This window comes from Vombatus ursinus, unplaced genomic scaffold (genome assembly GCF_900497805.2).
Source record: "Vombatus ursinus unplaced genomic scaffold, bare-nosed wombat genome assembly UNPS02014814.1, whole genome shotgun sequence".
Classification (NCBI taxonomy): Eukaryota; Metazoa; Chordata; class Mammalia; order Diprotodontia; family Vombatidae; genus Vombatus; species Vombatus ursinus.
The window spans coordinates 2,966,315-2,989,817 of NW_020954592.1; the positions used below are offsets into that span (position 1 = coordinate 2,966,315).

Here is a 23,503-nt window from a genome sequence, read left to right on the forward strand (position 1 = left end):
TTTCATCTTGCTGCATTTCCTTGCCAAAGTCATTGGCTTTCCTTTAGCCCTTATGTTATCACCTTTGCCTTCTTTTCTTTCTCTGCTTCCCTACCCATTCTCCATTAGAAAATTTATTATCTCTAATTTCACCATGTCCTTTACAGTGGAAGGTGGGCAACTTTCCAATGAGTGTCTGAGTTCTATAGGAGACACCTTTATGATTCAGGAAATAATGACAGGAGAAAAGCCATGCTAATTCTACTGTGAACAGGGATGTTATAAAAAATTATCAGTGCTTATAGAGAAAGAGATGGGAGAAGGGATAGAAGCATAAAAATTAGATTTCTCAGCTTCGTTTCATAATGATTCCATTCTAAAATATCTTCTCCTTATCCTTTAAAGATGGATAAAGTAATTCTCCCTTTTAATTTTTTTTCTTCCTTTGTCACTGTACCTGCATTTAAAAAAAATGCATTTCTCTTCTGAGAATGCACAGGGAATGAATATCTTAGAGTATTGATTCACCATTTTGTCTTGATTTTTTTCCCATTCTTCCCTCCCTAATTTTTTTCCCTTCTTTATCTTTTTTCCTTCTTTCTTTTCTTTCTTTTAAAGACTAACTTGAGAGGCAACTGGGTGGCACAGTAGATAGAGCTATGGCCCTGGATTCAGGAGGACCTGAGTTCAAAACCGGCCTCAGACACTTACTAGCTGTGTGACTCTGGGCAAGTCACTTAACCCCAATTGCCTCACCAAAAAGCAAAAAAAAACTAGCTTGAACTCTGCTTCTTCTTTATAATTCCATAAGGAAATGATACAGACTGGTTGTCTTCATTTATTGCTTGCTCCAGTCCCGAATCTACAGCTGCCTTTTGGCATCTCCACCTGAGTGTCCCTTAGGCATCTCAAATTCAACAACAGAACTGAGTATATTTTCCTCTAAATCCTCTCCTCTTTTTCTTTTTAAGAGTGCCATCATTCTTCCATTCTCCCGGGTTTGAAGCCTGAATCATTCTCAGTCCTTCACTGCCTTCCCCAAGGGAATTCCACCTCCACATCTCTCACATCTATTCCCTTCTCTCTGCTCACACCCAGACTTTCTCCTAGTCCAAACCCTCATCACCTCTTGCTGGACTACTACAGTAACATCCCATCTATCTCTCTATATAGCTTATCTTCCCATATATCTCCCTACATATAGGAGATGTTTTCCATCTCCTATTTCCATGTCTTTGAACAAGCTATCCTCTGTACCTGGAACGCTCACCCTCATCATCTCCATCCTTTGGAACCCCAAGCTCCTTCTTTAAGGCTAATCTCTAGTACCACTTACTCCAAGAGACCTTTCCTGTTTTCCCCATTTAAGTGAGCCTTCTCCCTCCCTTAAATATATGTATAAAAAACTATGTATTCATTTTATACGTATCACACATTATTCTCTGAATAATCCCCTGAGTAAGCTTCTTGGGGTCAGAAACTCTCACTCTTGTATTTGTATCTCCAAAACCTAAGAGTTCCTAGTGCTGTATAGGAGGTGCTTAATAAATGTTTGTGGGGTTGGGTCATTCATTAGTTTCCATATCAGTGAAGGTTGCAGGATCATAGATTTAGAGCTGAAAGGAGTCTCAGGGGAAAGCTAGTCTGACCCCTCTTGTTTTATAGATGAGGAAAGATTGACCTAAAGAGTGTAGAAAAGCTGGCATTCGAACCCAGCTCCTCAGACTCCAGATCCAGAAAGGAGTCTTCTTGTCCATTCCTTTCTGAAAAAGTCTATTCCTGCTGACAAGTAATCTCACTCAAAGACTTTAAAGGTTTCATGAGGAAAATTTAAATTGTGTTTTTTTGGAAATATCTCTTAATAGACATTTTTGTCATTGTTGTTGAGTCATTTCAGTTGTGTCCAACTATCCGTGACTCCATTTGGGGCTTTCTTGGGAAAGGTACTAGAATGGTTTGCCATTTCCTTCACCAGATCATTTTGCAGATGAGGAAACTGAGGCAAACAGGGTTAAGTGACTTGCCCAGGGTCACATGGTGAGCGTCTGAGGCCAGATTTGAACACATAGTGAGGAGTCTTCCTTCCTTCAGGTCCAGCCCTCTATCCACTGCATCAGCTAGCCACCCAATAAACATTTACATTAGTAATTAAAGACACTAAGTGATTTGCATTCATAGCTACAGACTAAAACCCTCCCTACCATTAGCAGTTTAAACAGTTTCTCTCACACACCCTAATAATTATAATAACAACTTGGTGGCTAGTTATCTGGTGATGAGTCTCTGAAGATTTAGGTACACTGGTCCTCAGGTGGGCAGACCATTTTTATGCCTATATTCAAAGCCTTTGGAGCTTGGTAGGAAATGCTAGAACTCTACCAGCATAATCTTTGAGAACACAAAGTCATCGCTGTACCGCTGAGCCTTCAGTGGAGAAAGATATTGAGTGAGAAATGTGTTTGGAATGCCTGCTTCTTCTGAGAGAGCACAGGGAATGAGTATCTCTTAGCATATTCCAAGTCCCTGTCATTATTCTTGGTGAATCTGTTTTCCTTCCACTGTCTCACAGATTTAGGTCTAGAAAAGACCTAGCTTATCTAGTTCAACTTCCTCATTTTACACATGAGCAGACTGATACCTGGAAAAAGGCTAAGTTATTTGCCCAACCCAGGATTCAAACCAAGCGCTATAAATTCAGTCTCTTTCTTAAGTACCACACATTCTCCATTTTGCCTGAATTTTTTGTTTCTTTGAAGGTTGGGGTGGGTAGGTGGAAGTATTTTGGGGTGTTGTTTGGTGTGTTTGTTTGTTTTGGTTTTTTGCTGGGAGCGTTCAGACCCAAGTAGGCAAGATAGCGAAACTGTCTTCACCAATACAGATCAGTAACTCTTCCCTAATTTATTGTCTTAGAGGGTTTCCCGTGGCATTAAGAGGCTAAATGACTTGCCTATAGCTAATAAGCAGTAGGGGCAGTACTTGAACTTAGGTCTTCCAGACAGCAAAGATGGTCCTTAATCCACTTGGAAGACTAGCTGAATTCTTAATTCCTACTAATCTTAATCCACTTTCTTAAAGTACTGTATCCCATTTCCTACAACTCTAGTAGTTTGCTCACAGGTTTCCCCGTTGATCTTTCTTTCACATTGCAGTCAAATCTTCCCTTTGATCAATAGAGGTAGAATAACTAAGAGAGGCATCCAGGTTTAGTAGGTGAGGGAACTGGCATAGTAGTGGATAGAGTTCCTGACTTGGAGTTAGGTAGGCCTCGATTTGAATCCCCCCAATGTCTGCATAACCCTAGACAAGTCACTTAACCATTCTGAGCTTGCTTCAGTTTCCTCATCTGCAAAATAAAGGAGTTGGACTAGATATCCTCTGAGGTCACCTCCAGCTCTAAAACTGATATCTTTGGTTCTATTGAACTTCTAATTTGTATTTTCTGAGTAGTTCACCTCCGATAAATGCAAAAAATATCATACTGAATCAGAAGCCCCCATATTCATTCCATCTCTGACTATGACAGCTTCTGGGAGAGCATGGCTATTCTTCATGATATTAGTCTCCCAATGTTAGAGATATTCTCTCAAGAGCCCTCTCTTCCCCTAATAAGAATAAGTCTTGTATCTAAAATTATTCTTTAAGATATCTGTATTTTAAGCCTATAGGCTAAACACTAGCTATTGTAATAACATATTATGTTTGCCATCTGACACATAAAGTAGTATTTTTTTAAATGCAAGGAACACAAAAAAGGAAGGCCAGAAAGAAACACAGACAAGCAAGACAGCTTTGAAAACTACAAGTTGAACTTATAAAGGAAAAGAAAGATAAAGAAAGTATGTGTAGGGGCAGTTAAGTGGCACAGTGGTTAGAGCACCGGCCTTGGAGTCTGGAGGACCTGAGTTCAAATGTGGCCTCAGATACTTGACACTTACTAGCTCTGTGACCCTGGGCAAGTCACTTAACCCTGACTGCCTCACCCAAAAAAAAAAAATTTTATATATATATATATATCTGTATATACACACATATACATACATACATACATATACATACATAATATAAAGTATATATAAAGAAATATAAAGCATAAAGAAAAGTAACTTGTACATAACAGAAACCTGCAGTTTTGTGTGCAATCCTCTTTTTCAGCTCTTCTATGTACATGAAAATATATACATATAAAATACATATGTATGCATACGCATTTTATTTCCAAATAAAAATTATTTTTCAAGGAGGATTAAAAAAACTGAAAGAACCTCAGAAGTCATGTCATATAACCTCCCTGGTAACATTTGCAATCCATGTCATTCAAGGACAATTTGTCATAATGGGGGTAGGGGTAGGGAATTAAAATAAGGTTTCTAAAAACAAAATTTTAAATTCTTCCTTTCTTTTCAAAAGTATCCGCAGATTTTGCATGCAAGTTCATCTAGGTATTTCAAAGATTATGAACAGTTTTAGAAGAAACTTTTGAAAATATTCAGCTTTTTATTACCACTTATTTGTTCCTTGTCTCAAAATTTGGCCCTGTGACAGTTTTTGTTAGTTTATGAAAAAGGAACTATTTCATTATCTTGGACTCAGATGAACAGCAGAATTAGTATATTCAGGCTCACCAAAAATAAGAATAAAAGAATGACTTTGAAAGCCATTCTAAAAGAATCAAGGTTCATTTTGTCTTAGCTGCAGTTCCCTTTTTTTTTTTTTTGGTAGTTTGGCCTTGGATTGTATTATTCTTATGTGAATTTATGCAGCATATATTACTACATGGCAATTAATTTATCAGTACAAATTTATATTAAGTATTTTCATTAAAAAAAAAACATGTTCTCTAACTCATACCTTAAAGTAATGTTTAAGTATAAGGTGCAGTTATTATGTAATATAGAGTCATAGAATCTTGGATTTAGAGCTCAAAGAGGTTTCAGAAGCCATCCATTCCAGATCTTTTTATTGAGAAAACATATGAGAAAATTGAGGCCAAAGAGGTTAAATGACTTATTCATGTCGTATGTTGCTCTTAAGGCTTCAGATGTCTCACCTAGGTATTATTTTTGTTGGGAGGTACAGTTGTTTGCTTTCCTGTGCAGAATGCATGATGTTTTTGTAGGAAAACAAGAATTTAAACAATCGTTCTAATATGGAAAAAGGCAGCATGAACTGGTCAGAGAGCTATGTGATTCAGATATTGCACAAAATAAATGATAAATCAATCAGTGAACATTTATTAATGTTTAATACAACTGGTACCTATTATGTGCCAGATACTATGCTAAGCACTGGGGATAAGAAAAGTGACAATAGACAGTCCCTGCCCTCAAGGAGCTTACAATCTAGCGGAGGAGACAACATGCAAACAAATATGTATAATGCAAGCTATATACAGGATAAATAAGAAGTAATTAAGAGAAGGAAGGTACTGGAATTTAGAGGGGTTAGGGAAGGCTTCCTTTCAAAGATGGGATTTTAGTTGGGACTTAAAGGAAGCCAGGGAAGTCAGTAGTCAGAGGGAGGAGGGAGAGGCTCCTAGGCAGTGAACAAGAAATTATTAAGCAATTTTAGAATTATAAGAAAAGCAAAGCGTGCATATTGTCCATTTTTGATATATGCGCACTGCCGAGGTTCTTAGAATTTAGGTCTGCTAATCCAATTAATTTTTAAGATATTTACCTTGCAAACAGAGCATAATATTTTAAGTTGTAGAAGGAAAGGTCTTTTCTGAAGATTCTAAAGGGCTTTTTAAAACCGAATCCGTATGTTACCAATTCTGTAATTATAACCGTTCTCTATAGGCTCCTTCCCACTGTCCTCCGTACACTCTGTACTTAGTTGCAAATGTTTTGACCTCATTTGGTTGTTCTCCGTCACAACTTGTAAGAACTAGTTCTAGGTTACTAGCTACATGTTGGCATCTAAATTTTGCAGCCAAAGAATGGCTTGCTTTTCCAGTGCTGAACATCCCAACATTAGATATAGATATCAGATTTTTTTTTTAATGTTGATTGATTAGAACTGGTGATCAGTCTGCTTTAGGGTCAGTTTTCTATAGATAACAATGCTCTTCATCGTGTGACTTTCTAAGTTCGCAAAAATCCTGCTGACTTCAGCAAATGCTTCAGGCTTACAGCAAAACACACCTGCGACATTCTGACCAATTGTACTCACAGATCTTTCATCAAAGTATCTGGAAGCTCTTTTACTCCTCTCTCTTTAATGACTTCCTTGCCTGTTCCCTGTGGCAGATGTAAGTGTTTCCATCTCTTTCAGTGACATCTAGCTCTTCACTGCCAGGGATTTCTCTTTGGGTGGAAAAGCCTAATGTTGTCAACTTTGATAAGCAGCCAGGAATAGTGTGGTCACTCAGGGAGACATGTGAGTAGTAGTATCCTTACATGAGATATAAAATTAATATGATCATTGTCTTTGGATTCTCTCAAGGTCAAATGCAAAAAGAGAATTGCTATTCAGCAACGATGTTCAGCATCTCCTAATGCCAAACTGGTAGCCATATGACCTGCACCTCATTTGTAGGGTCATATGTTTATGCCCTTTTGGGATTCTCCTCCATCCAACCAGTGCTATCATAGTACTTTTTACATGTAGTAGGCGCTCAATATATATCTGTTGATTGATAAAAATTAAGCTGAAGAATGTTAATTGTTTTACGTGTAACTGGGGAAAAATAAAATGCTAAATAAAAAAATTAAGCTTGATAAAAAACACTTATATTACAGTGGAAGAGATAGTGTAGTATAATGAAAAGAATACAAAACTGGGAATACAAAACTTGAGTTTTAATCAGCTCTCTGATGTTCCTTCCAACTCTTAAATCCTATGAAATTAAAGAAAGTGTGTAGAAAATTATAAAACTGTGCTTTAAAAGATTTTTTATTCTGATGTAAAATATGAAATAAAATGAGTGTATATATATATATATGTAGTAGAACAGAAAAAGGTTGTACGTGAAACTGTGACTGTTATGTACAGCTATCTTTTCCTTTTAATTATATATTAAATTCAGTATGTAACTTTCAAAGCTGTTCTCCTTCTCACTTGTGTTATCTTCTATGTATGCACCCACCCCCCTCCCATTTTTTTTACCTCATTGCATTTGCTCATGCTGATTTCTAGCCCTTTAATATAATTCCTCCCTCTTTACTTGCTGAAATTCCTACCCATCTTTGAAAACAACTTAAATTCAACCATCTCTGTTCAGTCTTCCCTAGTCACCTTGACCAGTAATAGGCTACCCCCTTCCCCCAGATCCTATGTAACACTTCGAATATATTCAGACTATAAGCTTCAAAAGAGCAGGGATGCATGTCTTTTCTAAATTTGGTATTTCCCCCAAGGTCTGGAGCAGTGCTTTGCATGCAAGATGTGCTAATGAATTAAACTGACTCAGAGCTTACATTAAAGGACCTCCACAATTTGGCCATGACCTACCTTTCTAACCTATTCTCTTCCATCCTCCAAAACAAACCCTCTGTTTCAGCCACACTGGTCTATTTACTTTCTCCTAAAATATACCACACTTTAGCTAGTGTTTTTCTTCTATTACAAGTATCTTTCCACTTCTGAATATTCAAATGTTGCCAAGGGTCAGATCCATGAAACATTTTCCTGACCTCTCAGTCTAATGATGTATACCATTTAACAATTTATATGGTTGTCATGGTCGATAGTACTCAGTGGTACTTAATGCATACAGTCTTAAAATATTTCTTACCTTTTCTGTGTACAAGGCTTGCCTTGAGATTTTAAGTTATTTAGGGGCAAGGCTTATTATATGGTCCACTTCTTTATGCTTTCTATAGCTTCATGAATAGTTCTCTGAACATAGTAGGAGTTCAGTTAATATTTGTGAATAAATGAATCAGAAAATGAGCTCTTTAGATTTCTTGGCAAAAAAAAAAAAATCTTGCTTGGTGATTCAGAGATAGGACAATTAGGGAAAGCTGCCAGTTGGGTTTTTTCCGCTCCCAGGGGGAATGATATTCAGAGATACTTTTTATAACTCCCATTGATTTTGGTCGTGAGTTTTGCTATTCAAGGTAACTTAGGTTTTAACTTTACTGCCGCCTTCTGCCAAAATCCTTGTAGGAATAGTTTCATTTATTCAGTTTAATGGTTAATTTATCCTTATCTTAAGATAAGAATATGGAAGCAAGAAAAATTAATTATCGTAATGGACATTTATATGACACTCTAAGGTTTGCAGAGCACTTTATATGGATTATTTCACTTGATCTTTATAACATCAGTAGATGTTATTATTTTCCCCAATTTACATATGAGGAAACTGAATCTCTAGAAGTTAAATGACTCACCCAAGGTCACATAGATAATCTGAAGATAGGAACTCAGGACTTCCTGATTCCAAATCTAGAATGCTCTCCGCTGGGCAATGTAGTTGCCTCTAATTTAAAAAAAAAAAAGTTAAAAACATCTAGAGATACTCATTTAAACAAATTCTTAACATGAATTTTAATCTCATTCCAGTCTATTTGAATGGTTGGCTCAGAAACACAAACTTCATTTAACAGTAGTTACTGTTAGAGGTCATGCAATTAGTGGAAAGCTGATCTCTGATCCATTACGTTCTTGTAACATGTTATTAATCATGGCATCTATCTACCTAGAGAAATGCTGAGTCTGGGAATTGTATCATGAATCTATCTCCTCTTTCCCAAGTGATAAGCTTCTTGAGAATAGGAACTTTTCTAGAAAAATGTCATATCTCTTGGTACTCTTTAATTTAATTTAGTCTTGTTAAAAGGAGAAATCAGGCAGACTTATAGCATAATATGGATAATCCTTAATGATGATAATGTCAAAAAGCTATGTCTATTGAAACCCATTTTTTTAGGTGAGATGAAGCTATAGGCAGCTAAAGATGCAGGTCTGGAGCTCAAAAGAAGGTCGGGACTGGAGAGAGATTTAGAAGGCATTTTATTATACTATGTTGTGAAATTGCTTGTTTTATTCCATAAATTAAATAAAAAGGCATCTACACATCAGAGATATGTTTTCACATATTCATACTATGAATATGTGATTCATATCACATATTCGTAGTAATGAATGAAATGACTCAAGGAAAAACTTTAGAAAGAGAAGAGAAAAAGAGCCAAATCTTAAAACTTGGATAATCCCTATCTTGAGTTTGGGGAAAGGCTAAGGACAGAAGAAATCAGAGTCAGTGATCCCACATGAATAGAGGACATACATGAAGGAAGGGTTTCACCACCAGCAGGTGTTACAGAGAGGATATTTGGCCAAGGAATTTAAAACAGAAATTGTATTTGGCAATTAGTAGGCCATTGGGTGACCATTAAGAGAGTACTTTAAGTAGAATAGTAGTGATGGAAGCCAGACTGCCAAGAATTTAGGAATATGTGGAGAGTAGGTAAAGACATAAACTAGGAAGAAAAGCAGGTTATACAGAGGAAGAGATTGGATATTCATGAAAGAAGGACCAAATAATGTCAAAAAAGAGGCATAGGGGATGTGATAAAAAATTATAAGTAACAGGAATTAGACTAAACCAGGAATGGGGATACCTTTTTTCCTCTGAAATAGGAGGAAGTAAAGAGAGAGGTAGTGTTAGAGCTGAGAAATTTTAAGGGCTGAAAAGCTTTGGTTTTCACAAATATGTATGATGGTAGGCCCCCATCCCTTTTTTTAAACCAAGAGCCACCTATTTCCTGGAAAAGAACAATTTTTGAAAGTCTCATAAGTTTATTTTTAAAGAGTAATTATTTTTAAGGTTTTTTAAGAAATAAAATTTTAAGTCACTTATTTTTCAAATTAAAATAGGAAGCATTTAACTTAAATATAGCAACAAATATTGATAGAGATTTAATTATGTATTATGGTGAAAAAAGTTGAGATAGTGAGGGAGTTAGAAAAATAATCAAGAATGGCTACAAGAGAAAAACAAAAGCATAGGAAGGCTTAACAAAAGACAGAAATAAAAGATGGATTTTCATGTAGTAATATTTCTCTCTTATTTTTCATTTTTTGCCACTAAGGACTTTTAAAACTATATAGCTTCTTTAAAATCACCTCTTGGTAATTTCCCCATAACCATATAAAATTGAGCAATGATCTGAATTCAACCTAAAATGCCCATTTTACAAATGAAGAAACTGGGGCTCTGAAATTTGAACTCTAATCTTTCAAACTCTATACATGTCACAAGTCAGCCTACCATCATTTACCATAACAGGCACTATGCTAAGTGATACAGATGATAAAAGGACAGCTAAGTGGCACAGTGGATAGCATGCTGGGCCTGGAGTCAAGAAGATTCATCTTCCTGAATTCAAATCTGGCCTCAAGATACTTAATAGCAAGTTGGGCAAGTTACTTAAAACCATATTTGCCTCAGTTTCCTCATGTGTCAAATGAGCCAGAGAAATAAATGGCAAAGCACTCCAATATCTTTGCCAAGAAAATTCCAAATGGGGTCACTAAGAGTTAGACATGACTGAATAACAAAATGTCCCGGCGGTGGTCGTGTAGGATTGGGAACAGTCCTTGCTCTCAAGGCTTAGCTTGATGGTAGTGCATAGCTTGAGTTGGAGTCAGGGTAACCTTAGGAGTCTATTTCAGTAATTCAGCCATTAAGTGATAAAGCCCCTGAGCTAGAGTAGTGACTGAGTGCCCTCAGAGAACACTTAGAAGTTGATGGGGTGGAGGAAAGGGTACTGGTCACAAGAAAGGAGTACTTAACCAGATTGATGACTAATTGGGAGGGGGAGCTGTTGGGAAGATAGAAAAAAAGAGAGAGAGAGAGATTTTAAACCTGGATGACCTATAGAGAATTCTACAAATTTGCCCTAACATAATTAATAAATTCTAAACTTGCTTTATGGTAAGAGGGTGAATCTAGTTAGAATGTATTTTAAAGCACTGCCTTCTTTGTCACTCACTGTAGATGGAATGGATTGTCATTCATTTTCAGCATTAACTCATTGGAAAAATAATTCCTCATCAAAAGCTTTAATCACATCTCCACCTCAACTCAGGATTAATCTGTTAAATAAAAGTTCATTAAGATTATATGTATATAGTCTGCCCTAAGGAAGGTTGTGGGAACTGTCCTCTAGGCTTCGGGATTGACACTCAGCCTTCCATGACTTTTACACTGGCCCCCCTATCACAGAGGGAAATTACCTAATAAACTAGTTTACCTTTAAACCAAACAATTTATTATCCCATGATGGGCTATTAACATTTTAAGAAGAGAATGTCTCATGAAGCCATCTCTCTAATGGGAGAATTTAAGACACTGTGACACTTAAGTGGGGGAGATTTGGGGGGAAAGGGGGAAAGGCAGAGGATGTCTTTAGAGGTCATAATAGCCACTACCTAGTGTACCACCTACCAAGTCCAACCCTGACCATTTATGTAGCTGGGTGTCACAATGAGTAGAGTGCTGGGCCTGGAGTCAGGAAGATCTGAGTTCAAATCCAGCCACAAACAGTAGGTGTGTGATACTGGGCAAGTCACTAAACCTCTATTTGTCTCAGGTTCCTCATCTGTAAAATGGGGGTAATAGGAGCAGCTAGGTGGTGCAGTGGATAGAACACCGGCCCTGAAGTCAGGAGGACCTGAGTTCAAATCCGGCCTCAGACCAAACACTTGACACTTGCTAGCTGTGTGACCCTGGGCGAGTCACTTAACCCCAATTGCCTCAAAAAGGGAAAAAAAAAAAAGAAAAAACATTAAAAAATAAAATGGGGGTAATAATAGAACCTCCCCTCTCAGGGTTTTTGTGAGGATCAAATTAAATAATAAAGCACTTAGTACAGTGCCTTGAACATAGTAAGCACTATGTAAATGTTAGCAATTATTATTATTATTGGGTTTTTTGCCATCCACTTACACACACACACACACACATACACACACACACACAAAACTACTCAAGCTTCTTTTCTTTAAGCACCATCACAGTTCTACCTTGTTTCCCCTGGTATTTAAATCCAAGCTCTTTCCAAAAAAAAAACAAACAAATTCTAGGATATTTAAGTTGCTAGAGTTTTGTCACCCCCCCAGCTTGCAAAGAAGGTGACAATTCAAGAAACAAGGAAAGGAGAAAGGAGAAAAGCCCACAGTTAACCTGCAGCTAATATCAGCAATAGGGAGAATTCCTCATTTATTTCTGTTGACAAAAATGCTTAACTCCAGAAAAGAGATCCAGATGAGAGTATCATCTTTTCCTGTTGCTTCATCATAAAATTAATTTGTTCTACGTGTCCAGTTGTAGCTCTGAGCTGAGGATTTTCCTTTCCTTATCTTCTGTGAAAGAATGGCTCCCTTGTGTGAGCTCCAGCAGTACTGGGGCCATATACAACCTGTTCAAAAAAAAAGATCCTAGGGTTTAGCTTCTGGAAAGATTGATACTAACCTAGGGGGAAAAGAGATTTGAGCCAAATGTTTATCAGAGTAAGATTCAGCCAGAACGTATTCCCCATTCTTTTTGGGTTTTTAATTACTTATATTTATATATATATATATTGAAACTGATTGTTTTATTCCTAAATGTGTTTTCCTTCTCACAGCCCAGTTTTTCATTTACCAAAAAAACTCCCATCTTCCCTATTCTCCTCTTTCCCCTTCCCCCTACCCACAGCTATTTCTTCACCTACATGACCCAAAGCCAGTACTGCTGGATTCTGAGTTAATTTCTACACGTTAAAGCTTTAGAAATAAACGGATATGCAGCTGTCAATAAACTTGGGTTTCATGTCATGGCTTGTTCTCCTGCTTTTAGGTTTTTCCCATTCGGCCTTCACATTTGGTATTGAAAGTCACATCAGTCAATCCAATATCAATGGAACACTAGTGCCACCTGCTGCCCTCATCTCCATTCTTCAGAAAGGCCTGCAGTATGTGGAAGCTGAGATCAGCATCAATGAAGTAAGTCCCTTTATTACCACAAGCAGAACATACATTTGGGCAGTTACAGGTGTGCTTTAGTTAGAAGCCAGCCAGAGCAATCGCACATTTGGGGAGAAATGTTTGAAAACTCCTAATGTCTCAGAAAACAAGTATTAATTAAATACTTATTTCCAGAAAGGTATTTGATAGAAACTTTAAGTGTTTCACCTTTACTTTTAATTTGCTTCGTAAATTTGGGACTTCTGGTTACCTAGAAGTAAAAATAGGAGCCAGCTTTCCGTGCTCTTTACACATCTGTGTTTTCTGTATGCGTAAAATAGCGATCATGGTTAGGATGTAAACAACACATTTTCAAATTGTAAAAAAGTACACAGTGGCTTTTCATTGACTTAATATTTTGATGTTATGCTCATTTGGTGAGCACACTTCACAGAGTGTCTTGTCTCTCTTCTTTTTACTCTGCAAGCAGGTGGGTAAAAAAGTGACCTCACAGGAAAAAAGACAGATGGTACTGCTTTACCTGAATTAAACACAATAAAGAAGAGGTTGTGATCTCAAGGTTAACAATAATTTTCCAGCATTATTTTATTATTATTTCTTCCTTAAAAGAGTAGAATTGGTAGCAGAAAACTAAAGCATGGTTTTATATATTATTTATTTACTTATTTATTTATTTATTTATCTTAGTTTTGAACATTCACTTCCGTAAGATGTTTGAGTTCCAAATTTTCTCCCCATCTCTCCCCTCCCCCCACCCCAAGATGGCATGCAATTTAATATAGGCTTTACATATACATTCATATTGAACCTATTTTCACATTAGTCATGTTATTAAGAAGAATTAGAACCAATGGGAGAAACTGTGAGAAAGAAGAAACAAACAAAAAAAAAGAGAAAAAGGAGAGAGAGCAAATAATATTCTTTGATCTGCATTTGGACTCCATAGCTTTTTTTCTGGATGTGGACAGCATTTTCCATCATGAGTCATTTGGAGTTGTCTTGGATCCTTGTGTTACTAAGAAGGGCTAAATGTATCAAAGTTAGTCATTGCACCTTGTGACTGTTACTATGTACAACGTTCTCTTGGTTCTGCTCACTTCACTCAGCATCAGTCCATGCAAGTCTTTCCAGGTTTTTCTGAAGTCTGCCTGCTCATCATTTCTTATAGCACAATAGTGTTCCATTACATACATGTACCACAACTTGTTCAGCCATTCCCCAGTTGTTGGACTTCCCCTCAATTTCTAATTCTTTGCCACCACAAAAAGAGCTGTAAAGCATGGTTTTAAACAAAAACCTGAAAGAACTTAATTGTTTCCTCCTACCCAATTCCCCACTTCTTTCCTCCATAATTTAAAAATATTAAATGAAAGTAAGCCACTTTGGCTTCAGTAAACTCCTCTGACGTGATTTCCTTTGTGGTGGTTGCTTCACTTTTACCAATTTTTTTTTTCCTCTGGTCCTGCCTTAATTTTGAGTTTCTGAGATGTGTTTTTCATTTGAATAGCTTCTTCATGGCCTTCCAGAGTTTCAGCAGAATTGTGTTTCTCAACTATATACTTACGTACCTTCACCTGTTACACTAACTGTTACCTTAACTAACTGTTACCCTGTCTTCCATTCAGATACCAATTTCATATACCATTGGTTCCCAAACTTTTTGAGTATAAGAATCACTTTTTATGTTAAATAATTTCATAGACACCAACCTGATGGTAATTGTGGAATCATTGGTATCCATTTGGTTAAGAAAATAATACAAATTATTGCTTGACTTCTCAATGGATAGGGAAGGGGTAGAGAAAATTTGGAACTCAAAATTTTTAAAATGAAAGTTAAAAGAGAAAAAATAACGCAAGTACACAAAGATTCTGTAATTTCAACAAGGGGACCTTTCTACTCAAATCCAGATGCAGACTGCAAGACTTAGGTGATAGATAAGTCCTAGAGAGTTGTCTGAGTCACATAGAGAGAAATTAAGTGACTTACCCTAGGTCATACAGCTGGTATCAAAGGCAGAACTGGAACTCAGCTCTTATTGATTCCAAACCCAGCACTCTGTCCTGTGCAACAGAAAGCATATTGACAAACGGTTACTATGTATTCAATAATATTTTAGATGAGTTTGTATTTTATTAATCACAGCAACATCTATATATAATTTCAGGATAAAAATACCAACATCAGGTATTCATTCAGTATAGCAAGGTTATGTTTCCTTATTTAGTGAAATTATTTTGTTAGAAGCCAGTTAAGAATGAAATGACCATCCTCGGTGTGCATATAGATGGGAGGAACCCTTGCAATGATTCTGCATCCCTTCCGCACCCCCAGAGATCCTTATCCCACAGAGACAGAATCACTGCCTTGAACACTTAAAAACATCTTCATAACCTTCACCCTAATCCATTTTGCACAGCTGGTAGAACCAATCACTCATCCACTCTTTCTGAAGCTGAAGTATGATGGTGTTCACAAGGGTGCCATGTACTCCAAAATATTTGAACGGACCTCCCTCCCAAGGCTGCTAAGTAATCAATCTTGTTACAAATCTCCTCGTCCTCCATTTCCCTCCAGACTCAGGAGCAGGACAGTTTGCCTAAAATAATCACCCCATCTTTGCTGTTTCCTTATCGCATGCTTCTTTTAGTACAGTCCCAATTATGGCAGCTTCTGTTGTTTGTTTCAGGAGTGTTGCCTTCAGATGCATTGACAGACCAGGCATTCTTGGCATTCTGATCCTAATGTCTTTCAAGTTCTCCTACTCTTACTTTCAATCACATATTTCCCCTGTCCTTTCCACTTAGGAAATTTCTTTCTCTCAGATCTTTAATCTCCCCCAAATCCCTTTTTTTTAAATTGTGTAAAGTCTTTTGCCCGTTTCTCTTCTTTCCCCATAATACCTCTTCTAAGTTAGGCTATATCTCTTCTCCTCAATGACCTCCTCCTCCTTTTATCTTTCTTTATCCAGGGGTGCTTCTTATGTCTTCTCCATGCTCTCTTAACTGCCTCTGTTTTCCTCTCTTCCCACTGTTCATTTAAGTGCTTGCTCAATGGGTTTCTATTCTATCCCATATCTCCCTTCCTACTCTTCTACAATAGGTCATGGGATGTAGAATGGAGCCCACGAGATCATCCATTTACAGGATTATAGTACCAGACTTTAAAAATAAATAAATAAAATGAAAAGATCCTCGAGGCTGTTTAATTAAACTCCCTCCCTCCTACCTCCTCTTGTAGACGCAGAAATCGAAACTTAGCAAGATGGTGACTTGTGTGGTCACACAGGTAGTAAACATTAAAGGTGGGATTTGATCTCTTGTCCACTGATTGTCCCATGCTGTCTCTTCCCGGAACTCCCTTCACAGGTTTAACTGACCCAAGGTCATGTGGACAGTGACAATATAATGAGCGGTGAAATGAAATAACGCCCCATTTATCACTGGTGTCTTTAAAAGTTAAAGGAAAAAAAGAGACACTTTTAAAATGTTTAAGTGAGAGGGGTTTTAATAATTAAATAAATAAATAAATAATAAAGGCAGTTATGGTTTCTAATATAATTGTTGCCAGGGTTTTGCACATATTCTTTTTTCTTTCTTTAGTTACTGCTTGTATTCAAAAGTAATTTAGGTTTTTGTAATACTGCTGACTGAATTTAGTTCTTTGCTGAAAATGTCACAGTGAAAACATGTGCAAAATGTACTTTCTAATGCATTTATACATCAAGTCAGGGCCAGCTCTGCAGGTTCAGATTTCATATGGTTACAGTGTGTGAATGTGCTTAGACTAAAAGGAATTTTCTGCTGTGTGTGGAGAACTGTGCAGGGCTCTCAAAATCAGAATCTTAAATTGATGTAGATACAAGCTAGGAGTCCAGCTGGGAGAAAGAGCTCATCCAGATAGGAAATTTAAATATTTCTGTAATTGTTTCGTTAATGCAATCAATATTTGGTCAAGGTCTAAACCAAAGAATGGATTTCACGTTCACCTCAAATAAAATCTTAATCCAAGATTGGTAAATAACTTATTTTAATATATGTAACAAACAGATTCCGTAGAAGTCAAGTCTGGACTCATGCAGGGTAAATTAACTCTTGAAGACACACGTGACTTGGATCTGAAACCTTAAAAGAGCTAATTTTAGCACATGCAAAGGCAGGTTATTCATAGAGATTTCCTAAGCTCCAAAAATAATATCAATTTTAGTGCAAAATGTGTACGAGTTTCTAAATTTCCTTAGAATATAAGTGAGCGTACTTATGAGTCAATTTATCAAACGTTTGTCAAATACCTTCTAGGCAGTAGGACTTACTGTGTGAGAAATAACATGGCATAGGACATAGAGGGCAAATCTTTAAGTCAGACATAGGTTCCAGGCCTGCCTCTGAAACACCTAACTCTGGGACCATGAGCAAGTAATATAATCTCCAGATGCTCTTAGCATCATCAACCAAAAATCTCTTATTTATACAGTCCAGTGCCCTTTTTTCAAATCCTCATATTTCTTGACCTCTCTGCTGTGTTTGACATCATGAAGCATCCTCTCTTCTTGTAAAGCGTTTTTCTGTTTTCATGGCATTGCTTTTTTGTTGGTCTTCCTCCTAGTTGACTGACACTACTTTTTTTTTTTTTTTCTTTTTTTTTTTTTTTTGCTGGGCAGTGGGGTTAAAGTGACTTGCCCAAGGTCACACAGCTAATAAGTGTCAAGTGTCTGAAGTCAGATTTGAACTCAGTGAAATGACAGGTCCAAAGATGAAATAAGATGTGGTCCTCAAATCAATAGACGGTATAAGACTTGTACAGTAATAACTAATAATACACAATAGAATATGATGGTACAAAGGAGTAATCCAGACAAAACGCTGTGAGAAATTTGAGGAAGAGGAGATTACTTCCACATGGGGGATGAGGGAAGGTTTTGTGGAGGAAGGGCTGAAATCTAGTTGGGTCTTGGGGGAATAGTAATAATAATACCAATAATTAACATTTATGTAGTGCTTACTACATGCCAAGCACTATAGTCAGCACTTTACAATTATTATTTCATTTGGTCCTCACAGCAGCCCTGGGAGGTGAGCAGTTATTATCTCCATTGTACAGATAAAGAAACTGAGCCAAATAGATTAAATGACTTAGTCAGGGTCACATGGCTAGGAAGTATCTAAGGCAGAATTTGAACTCCGGTCCTTCTGACTCTAGGCCCAGTGTTTTATGCACAGTGTTACCTAGCTACCCATCAGACTTGGAGAAATTGCAGTGGCAAAGGCAGATGAAGTATGGGAACAGTAGGTAGACCATTTGAGGTGAAAGGACAAAACTAAATAGGTAGATTAGAATTAAATTGTAAAGGTCCTAGAATGCCAGAATGAGAATCGTGATATCAAGCACAGCATTTCAGCATATTCCCAGTTCTCCATGATATTGCTGGATAGGCACATTTTTTGCCTTTTTTTGGTTTTATTTTGTTTTTTGTTTTTGCTAGGCAATGGGGTTAAGTGACTTGGTCATGACAGGGTATGACAGGGTCATACAGCTAGTAAGTGTTATGTGTCTGAGAGTGGATTTGAACTCAGATCCTCCTGACTCCAGGGCTGGTGCTCTATCTACTGCGCCACCTAGCTGTCCCACTTTTTTTGCTTTTTAAAAATTAACTCTGCCTTTACCTTTTGCCACTGTCTCAAAGGTTTCATTTGTTTTGCTCCCCCTTTAATTTTTTTCTTTAAAATACAGCTGGCTACTATTTTCATACCAAAAGAATCAGTGACCTAATTTTATATATTATGTAGAGAGACATTTATAAAATAATATGTGTACATATTATATATTTAATTTTATGTATTGTTCTAAAATTTTGTCACATGATGTCTTTCCTGACTCCCTGAGGTACCAGTGCCTTCTCTCCCAAAAAATTACCTTATATTTATGTGTTTATTTTTTATATGTATATACAATATATGTGTGCTCATATTTGTATATGTATTACTTATATATATAGCATTAAAGAATGTATATAGTGCAGTACACAACATAGGTTGTATGGTACAGTATACAATGTGGTACAACATGCATATATAAGCAATTACCAGTACGTGCATACTACATACATTATTGTTCTATACAAATATATACATATTATATGCATACATATATAAGCAATACTACTGCATACCTACTATGTGCATCATTATATAAATATTATATAGAGACATGCGTTGTCATACAGCACACATATATAAACAATACTACTACATATACACTACATGCATTATTATATGTTATAATGTATACATCCGATGCATATATATAAGTAATACTTCAACATAATCTGCTACATGCATCATTATATAAATATTATATACAGACATGCATTATGTCATACAGCATACACCTATAGACAGTATTACTACATATACTACATGCATTATTATGTTATAATATATGCATCATATACATACATATATAAGCAATACTTCTACATAATTTACTATACACATTATTATATACACATAATATGCACTTGTTATATACAGACATACTAGACAATGCTACTACATACAGAATAATGTATGTAGTATGTAGTACAACATATAATATAAGCAATAATACTATATATACTACATGCCTTATACAAATTTCATCTATACATTATATGCACATGTATAAGCAGTGCTATGACACACCTACTACATGCATTATTATAGATTATGTGCATATATAAACAATACTGCTATATGCATAGTGATGCATGTGCTATGTAGAATGACATGTATGTGTGAGCAATACTTCTACATATGATATGCCTAATGATAATGCATGTAGTGTGTATGTAGTAGTATGCATACATAATAACAATAAGAATAATGGTGTGTGGCTTCAGACACATAACACTCACTAGCTGTATGACTCTGGGCAAGTCATTTAACCCCAAATGCCTCACCAAAAAAAAAAAAAAAAAGAAGAAGAAGAATAGTATATGTAGTGGTTTGTGTATGTATGTATATTGTCACTCCTTGGGGGAGCAGGCAGTTTCCTTGCTGTAATTATATGTCCAGTGCCTAACATAAAGTAGGTACCTAATAAATTTTTATTGATTGAAGAAAGAGTTCTAGCTCTGGAATTAAAAGGCCCGGCTTAAGATCCTGTCTGGGACACTTAGCTCCTGGGTGACTATGGGCCAGTAACCTCACCTCTAACGTCTTGGCTTCCTTGTCTATAACACACGATGACTTTGGAGGCCTCTCTGTCTCAGTCTGTGCTCCTGTGACCCTGGAATTGACCCAGGAGATTGTTCTGTACTGACCCTTCTCATAGAATTGCTTCTCTCACTCTAGGAAAGAGCCTGTAACCATCACCGTGTTTTCTCTTCCAGGATGGTACAGTCTTTGACGGCCGCCCCATAGAGTCCCTGTCGCTAATAGATGCCGTGATGCCTGATGTTGTACAGACCCGACAGCAAGCATTCAGAGAAAAATTAGCTCAGCAGCAAGCCAATGCAGCAGCAGCAGCTGCAGCCGCCGCCGCTGCCGCCACGGCCGCGGCAGCGGCGGCCACCCCAGCAGCCGTCTCTCAGCAAAACCCACCAAAGAATGGAGAAGCCACTGTGAATGGGGAAGAGAATGGGGCACATGCAATAAGTAAGTGCAGGACCCGCATGGCTCTCAAGTGGTAAAGAGGGGAAAAGTTGGGAAGAATTCATCTATTTTTTAAAAATCTGTATTCGAGTTCAACCCTTCTGTGTCATGTACTGAAAAGATGAGAGATTTCCTTTAGTATGAATATTTTCTGTACCAGCCTAGGTCTTAGTAGATAGATGATGGATGGAAGGAAGGAAGGAAGGAAGGAAGGGGGAAAAAAGAAAGGCAGGAAGGAGAGAGAAAAAAAGAGAGAGAGGGAAAGAGAGAGGAAAGAAGAAAGAGAGGGAGGGAAGGAAGGAAGACAGGAAAGAAAAGAGCAAGGAAACCACTTAAGTACCTAACGTGTGCCAGCCTACTGTGCTAAGCTCTTTAAAAATATTACTTCTTTTAATCCTCACAAATTATAGGATCTTAGATCATACATCTGGAAGAAACCTTTAATACCACCTAGTAATTCAATGCTCTCACTTTACAGATGGGGAAACTGAACTCCAAAGAGCTTAAATGACTCCCCCAGCTAGTTAAGTGACTGAGTCTAAATCTGGATTCAGTGTCTTTAACTGTATTTCAGTCACACACTTTGTACTAGTGGATAAAATGTTGAACTTCAGGACAAGAGGTCATAAGTTCAAATCCTCCCTCAGAATCATAAGAGCTGTGTGCAAGTCATATGACATGGGCCTCTGATTTCCATCTGTAAAATAAGGATAATAATAGCACCTACTTTAAAGGATTGTATAAGGATCAAATGATATATGTAAAGTATTTTACAAACATTATTATTGTCGTTATCATTCATCTTTCCAAATTTGACCTACCTGGTCCTGTGACAGCAGATACACTGTTGTTTTCCAGACCCATATTCAAAGCATTTCTAGTCTTAGAGTAACAGTCCGAAATTGTGTTTTACTGGCTCAGCCAGGATCATTTCACCACCACAGTGAAGCATTTTAGCAGGATTTTAGTGGAGACACTGGACAATTAACAGAGAATAATAGTATCTTGGGGTCATTTGTTCCAAATTCACAGCTAGTACTTTAATCCCTTCTATGATATCCAGCTTCTGTTCAGACATAATTAGTGAAAGGGGAGCTGAATATCTAAGAAGGGCCCAAATCTGCATCCCTATAAATTTCACCCATTTTGGTCTTTGTTTTACCCACATGGAACAATACAAAAGAAATTTATTTGCTCTTCCCAATAACTAACTTTTAGGTATTTAAAGATGTTGTTATAACTCTGCCTAAGTCTTCTTTTTCCAGGTTAAATATTCAGGTCTTCATTTTATGTGATGTCCAGATCCTTCACCAACTTTGTCAGCATTTTCATTGTCTCCCTTAAACTGTGGTACCCAGAACTGAGCACATTCATTGCTCAAAATGTATTCTGACAAGTCCAGGATATGGTGGAATTATTTTCTCTCTTGTTTTGACCATGATATTGCACTGTTGATTCATATTGCAAGCAACTAAAGTCCCTTGGTCTTTTCCAGAAGAACTATTCAAAACCAGTTTTCCCCATCCTGTACTTACAGTTGATAATATTATCCTAAGTGCACGGATTTATATTATAGATATTACACTTCATCTTGTTAGTTTGTTCCTACAGTATATTTTTGAATCTTTAGTCCATACTTGCTTTCCATCACCTTGGTGACATCTACACATTTGGATAGGATGACTTCTGTATCTTTATCCAAGTTGTTAATGTTAGTGCTTTCCCTCTGAGATTATCTCCAATTTATCTAGAATGTGTTTCGTTTTATGTAGTAATCGGCATATTGCCTCCCTGTTAGCTTGTGAATTCCTCGGGGACCACAGGGCCGGTTTTACTTTGTATTTCCAGAACTTAGCACAGTGCCTGGTACGTAGGTGCTTAAATGCTTGTTGACCTGATAAAGATTCAGAAAAAGAAAGGGTCCTGGTCTTGTGACAAGATTCGAGAGACCAATAACCAGCACTTTGAGTATGTTTGTCCGACCAAATCTAACTCTCCTGTTATCTAGTCTACATTTTTCCATCTTCTGCACGAAAATATCATTAAGAGATTTTTTTAATGCCTTGCTAAAATTTGCTAAAATATACTGTATTTATAGCATTCTTCTCATCTACCTTTTAACACCCTCTAAGAAAATGAAATGAGCTTTAGTTTGACATAGCTCATTCTTTGTGTGCCCGTTTGTACATTTACTTTGTGCAAATAATCACCACTCACAGTTAGGAGTTCTCTGTTCAAGTGTCTCCAACAACTCTTACTAGTTGGGGCAGCTAGGTGGCACAGTAGATAGAGTGTTAGCCCTGGAGTCAGGAAGACCTGAGTTCAAATCTGGCTGTAGACACTTAACTAGAAAAGTCACTTAACCTTGATGGCCTCAAGAAACAAACAAACCACCACTTACTAGTTACATGACTGTGCAACTCAATTCCTCTGAACTCTCATGAGTTTTTTCATCTAGGTTGGGAATGATAAATAAAGGCACAACCTATCTCAAAGTGTGCTGTGAATAAAACACCTTGTGAGGCATAAAGTGCTGTGTCATTATGGCTGGTGATCATCATTGTTATCTGCTTAATAATTAAAATTTGTCCATCCCCCCCAAAAAAAAGAAGGAAAAAAAGAAGAAAACTGTCCAAGATCCACCTTTTCCCTTATTGTCACCTCTGTCTATCTCCTGTATATCTCAAAAATTAGCTGCAGGGGTTTCCTTCGTCTCATGGGCAAGTTCTTTCAGTACTCATTCATCTGGGCCCAGAGACTTGAATCAGCTGTGTGAAGCCATGGAATATTCTCTTACCATGTGTCTGGAAGCTTCAGTCCCCTCTTAACTGTTCATTATGCCGTGTCATTTGAAGACCATTCTCATTGATGAAGAGGAAAACAAAACTAGAGTTTGGTGATTCAGCTTCTTCTCTGTCACCTGCTAGTATTATCCCATCTGGCCTTACATTAAAGACCTAACACTTTCATATTCT

The 23,503-nt window shown here is 37.1% G+C and overlaps 1 protein-coding gene across 3 annotated transcripts in view; it reads left to right on the top strand.

Annotated features, from left to right (window-relative positions):
- Nucleotides 1-23,503, top strand: part of TBL1X (transducin beta like 1 X-linked) — a 374,495-nt gene that overhangs the window by 303,840 nt on the left and 47,152 nt on the right. For all 3 annotated transcript variants that reach the window (XM_027835315.1, XM_027835316.1, XM_027835317.1), the window contains 2 exons: nucleotides 12,770-12,915; nucleotides 20,267-20,531. In XM_027835315.1, coding sequence (XP_027691116.1) covers nucleotides 12,770-12,915; nucleotides 20,267-20,531 — 411 coding nt within the window. The remainder of the gene's footprint in view (nucleotides 1-12,769; nucleotides 12,916-20,266; nucleotides 20,532-23,503) is intronic.